The sequence below is a fragment of the Lathyrus oleraceus genome, chromosome 7 (genome assembly GCF_024323335.1).
Source record: "Lathyrus oleraceus cultivar Zhongwan6 chromosome 7, CAAS_Psat_ZW6_1.0, whole genome shotgun sequence".
NCBI lineage: Eukaryota > Viridiplantae > Streptophyta > Magnoliopsida > Fabales > Fabaceae > Lathyrus > Lathyrus oleraceus.
This window is the reverse complement of record NC_066585.1, coordinates 61,247,353-61,252,839: the sequence shown is the minus strand read 5'-3', so window position 1 is coordinate 61,252,839 and position 5,487 is coordinate 61,247,353. Positions and strand designations below refer to the sequence as shown.

Genomic DNA, 5,487 nt, shown 5'->3' with positions numbered 1-5,487 from the left:
AAAGAGAGATCAAAAGACTTTGCAAAAAGTGTCAGCTTGGAGTTGGGTCATCATCGGATATGATTCCATAGATTTAGTTTCTTTCTGTTTATGATAATTGAAATTGTATTTCCGATTGTAATGCTTTCTATTATTAGTAAAATGAGATTTTTACATTGAAATGTGTTATTCTCATGTTTGCAACTTATGTCTTAAAGTTCCTTGGAAAATAAACAATATAACATTTGCATTTGCATATCATGCATCATGTTGCATCTTGGTCTTGCTTTGAGTAAGTTCGCCAGGGGTCTTATTTCTTTCTCGGTCTTCATTCAGACAAGCTGTCTCACCGGTATAATACTCAAGCTAATCAATTGAATAAGATGGACCGCCTAGAGAAGGAGAATCGTGAGCTCCGTGAAGAGGTGGTAACTTTGAGGGACAAATATGAGAGGCTTACTGCTATGATGAAAGCTTTGGAGGCTGCTCAAAATCATCCTCCACCTCCTCCTCCGACTCTGCTTCAGAGGACCATGATTTCCGATATTGTCTCTACACCCATCTTTGTGGCTCCCCTCAGTGCTCTGCAACACCACATGCCTTCTGGTTTCCCTTGGGGCATGTCTCCCAACTATGTGCCTAAGGGGTACCAACCTGAAGTTCCAGTAACTCAACCTGTGATGTCTGTACCATCTCTCGTGGTTCATGATGTTCCGTATGTTGAAGAATCTATTTTTCATGCTGACCAAAGCGAAACTGTTGGTGTTTATGAGGATGGACGAGTTCCAAGATCAATTTCAGGCTATGCAGAAAGAGATTCAAGCTTTGAGGGGGAAAGATCTGTTCGAGAAGACTGCTCATGATTTGTGTTTAGTCCCTAATGTGAAGATTCCACATAAGTTCAAGGTAGAGCAAGAGATGAAATTAGGGATATCTATGGAAATTGGATCATGATATAATTCATGCTCAACTCACGACCCTTTGACTTGGCTTTAAAATGGATAATGATCAAGATATCGTCAAGGTGATTGTTTATTCGAATTCAAAAACCATTATAGATACTAGCGTCCAAATGGGCACTTCCGTGTCCGTTTTTTTAATATACACACGCACCAAAATATAACAGATATTTTTTATTTAATATTGATTTTAATTTAAATTATATGTGTAATAAACTTATGCATTGTATCTAAAATAAAAAATAAAAGATGTTTTTACATGTTTAATCATTGTATCATTTCTAAAACAAATACAAATAAACTATGAATAGAATTAAATATGCACAATTTATCAAAGTCAAATAATGTAAAAAAAAACGGTACATCAATTTTATTACTTAAATCTCACTAAATTTAAGAGATGAATACCTTTCCATTCATAACGCATGATTGAATCACTAAATGAAGAACACATTAATGGAAAAACACATGAATGGATATATTTTATTTATTTGTAGTGGAAAAAAAATAGAAACAAAATCAGTAAAAACTCAAATTAACATAAACTAAAAAAAAAAAAATGGAGTGATTTTACGTTGTTTTTTTATAAAATAATAAAAAATTCATACTATAATTAATAAACTTTTTATTAACAAAAAAAAACAATATTTTAATGTATTATATTTTTGTACAAAAAAGTTTTATCTTACATGGTATTGAATAATTTCTCATGTGTCCCTCTTTTATTTTTCACGCTAAAATATAATTGATTCTAGTGTCTTCTAATAAAAAGTTTTGTTCATCCTTTAATTTCTTCATAACTTCTTCAACACTGCAAAAAAAGTATATAAATAACAAAGACAATTTAAAATAAAATTCAAATGTTCAAACTCAAAAAATTAGAACATGTCAAATTATAAACAAAATTAAACAAAATTTAATAGAAAAGTTTATTTCAATCTTTACCATAAATTAATTATTTCAAATATCATTGATGTGAAAATGCCTTAATGTGAAGATGTCAAAAAGATAGGAAGGGAAGCAAAGGATGAAAATAAAAAATTTAGGAACTGATTTTTTATCTTTATTTGAAAAGGTTTAGTAATAGAAAAAAAAAGTAAAATGATAGTCTTTATGATCATGGGTTAACAAACACTATGATTGCATGAAACTTATGTGTGGTAGGGTTACTCATTTGAAAGTTAAAATTTAAAAATAAAAATGTAGGACAAACCATATATGAAATAGAAAATAGTTTATACCAAAATCATGTATCCTTTCCATATATAGATATATATGATTAACCTGCCTATTATGATGTCTCTTGTGTAAACTATTTTGATTGTAAATGTGAAAAACTTGATTGGATTAAAATGAAATGGTATAATAAAACATATTTTTTTACGAATTGTGATCTTTATGAGATATGCGATACTCCACCCAATAAAATTCTTATTCTTTCAAATGATAGTACAAGGAGTATCTCATATTCTTACAGTATCATTTTTATTCTTATTCTTTCAAATGTCAATAAAATGTCCTTTCACTATCATTCTGATTCTTAAACTTATTCTTTCAACTGATAGTATCTCATATTCTTGCAATAAAATTCTTATTCTTATTCTTTCAAATGATCTTTACGAGATATGAAATTTTTATTTTTGTTTCTTGTAATTCAAGCAATTGTAACAAAACAAAAAATCTCACTCCATCATTATCCAACAACAAAAAAGTTACATCATCACTATATAAGAAGTAAATAACTAGTAGTATATTTTCACAACAAAAACAACTATATATATTATTTCAACATCAATATTATATATAATTTATTTAAAACAGATGATGATATTTTTTACTTATGAATATACTCACAACGGCTTCTTTTTTTTTAAATTCAGTATTGCAGTTCAATGCTAAACCCTTAATTGCTGGTTATCTTCTCCACCACCGGTGCGAGATCCCTTGGGTGCACATTCACCATCAGTCCATACTTCATGAACAGCGTCAACGACATCTTCTGCTCCACACGGTGTCCTGGCACAACCGTCAGACGGTGGCGCAGCAGCACCGCGGCGGCAATGGACTTCATCTGCAGGTAAGCCAAATCCTTCCCTAAACAAATCCTTGGCCCCGCATTGAATGAAACAAACTTGTAAGAACCCTGCATATATTCACCATCGGTTGAAAGCCATCGTTCAGGTTTAAACTCAAGACAATCCTCTCCCCAAATGAACTTCATCCTCCCAACGGAGTAAATCGAGTACGTCACCATCGAACCCGCCGGAACGAAGGTTCCGTTTGGCAAAACGTCGTCCTTCACCACATGCTTTGAATCCTCCGGCACAGAAGGGTAAAGACGTAAACTCTCAGACAACGCAGCTTTGAGGTAAACCAAGCGATCAACTTCATCAAAAGCGAGAGGCTCATCCGTCCATTTGGAGAGATCTCCTCCACGTGTCTCCATCAGAACGGTGCAAAGCTCGATCAGAATTTTTTCCTCCACTTGGGGGTTTTTAATACAGAGCCAGAAGAACCAACTAAGAGCAACCGATGACGTGTCACGTCCAGCGAGGATGAAATTGAGTGCCACGTGTTGAAGAAACTCTTCAGAATAAGACTCTTTTTTCTTCATGAAACGCGAGAGAAGATCGTCGTTTAGAGCCTCATTTCCACTCTGTAGCTCCAGTTTCCGGTTTTGAATGATTTTGGAGAGATATTGATCGATGTGTTTTAGGCTTTTTGTTAGGCTCACTTCCATTCCTAGCCGAAGCCATTTCTTCAGCTTCCAAACCATTTCAGGTAAAATAAACCGTTGGAGGGTGGCTTCCGTGGCGCGATCAAAGGAAAGCGCGAAGCCGTTTTCTGGAAGTCCGACAGCTAGTGTCTGAGGGTCTTGACCGAAAGCCAAGCCGCATATGTTGTCGAAAGTAAGCCGAAGGAGAAGGTCTTGGAGATCCACTGGAAGTTCTTCTTCCTGAGCCGTGGCTAAAATTGGACAGAATCTAAACTTTATAGCTCGGCTAACCCAACGAGCCATGGCCTGTCGTAGGGTACGAGTGGTGAATTCCAGTGCGGCAGTCTTTCGCTGGAACAGCCACGTGTCACCGTCTGTGTTGAAGATACCTTCTCCAAGCAAGTCATGAAACGCTGATTGCCACGTAGGACCTTTGGGGTAATTATCGAAACGGAGTTTGAGTATATGCTCGAGATTCTTGGGATCGCACGTGACCGTCACGAGACACTGTTTTCTAGCAAGAAAAGGAACGGCGCAGATGCAGGTTTGGTACGTGCCGCCACACGCGCGGAGATTTTCAGCGATCCAGTCGTGCATGCGGTTGGCATGGTGGATGAGACCAGGTAGACTACCCACTAAGGGCCAGACACGTGGACCTCTTAACGACCGTATGATGAACAAGAACCATATCATGTAGGCCGCTATTGCCGTTAAGATCATTAAAGCTGTTGATTCATCCATGTGCTCGTGGGACCCAATATCCGAAAACACAGCTTTATTAGTTACAACAGAAAATTTTCCCGGCGAAGCACGTTTGTTGCAGGGATGAATGAACAACAAAAATTAACGTTAAAGTTTGAATGCACGTATGGTTTTTGATGGTTAAATTTGAGAAGAGTGTTGAAGAGTTTGGTTGTGAATTGTGATAGAGGGTGAAGAGATATAAGAGCTTATTTTGAGCAGTTGTGAGTGAGAAAAAGTGATGATTTATAGAAAAGAAAAGACGGTGGAACGAAAAGCGGGGCAATTAATGAGGAGTCGAAAAGCTGGATGGTGCTGTTGAAATTAAGTTAAGCTGCATTTTTTTCTTCTTCTTTGGTTGAGTAGGCTGGAGTGAGTAGCCTTATAAGACCGCCCTCATCAATGTTCACCGAGTTAGTTGTTAGTTTAGTTGGGACTTAGGTGTATATAAATATAAAGGTGAATGTATAAAGGTAAAACCGAAGACATCGCCATCCTATAAAGATAAAGGGTGACATCTCTAACGTGAAAGTATTGCTACATTGGGTTACAACAGTCCCTTGGTTTTAATATATGTGGACACCAAATTAAATCATGCCCAACATCTTCAAATGTTTAAATACTACCAATGATGTTGTTTTCTTAACAAGTTTTTATTATAAGCCTCATGAAGGGAGTTACATAATTATTTATTTTATAGCCATGTGATTAGTTAATAACTAATGTGAAAATAGCCTTTTGACTTAAATATTGAAAGTTTTTTTAAAGTCAAAATAAGCATTCATTGAAAGTAAGGCATAAGTAATGCCAAAAAGACACAAAGTTTTAGGCTCAATCCAATTCAACGTATAACTTTATAGAGAAGTTAAATTGAGACTTTCAAGATATCATGTTATTCCTGTTAACTATTATTTGGATAAACCTCTCTAAAGTTAGATAGGTGAAGTCGCAATTGTCCTATTTATTATGAGGTATTAGTTATCCTCTTTCTCGTTGGTAAGTTTCTTTCTTGTACTCGTCCACTCATCAATGATCCTTAAAAGGATGCTACTTCATACATCACGTTTAAAGTGACCTCTAGTAACGTCTGAT

The 5,487-nt window shown here is 35.6% G+C and overlaps 1 protein-coding gene across 1 annotated transcript; it reads right to left on the bottom strand.

Annotated features, from left to right (window-relative positions):
• Positions 1 to 2,603: 2,603 nt before the first annotated feature.
• On the bottom strand, positions 2,604 to 4,779 carry LOC127105554 (cytochrome P450 86A22). The gene has a single exon (XM_051042738.1). It carries the CDS (start codon positions 4,393 to 4,395, stop codon positions 2,842 to 2,844), a length of 1,554 nt encoding a protein of 517 aa, XP_050898695.1. The 5' UTR covers positions 4,396 to 4,779; the 3' UTR covers positions 2,604 to 2,841.
• Positions 4,780 to 5,487: the final 708 nt, after the last annotated feature.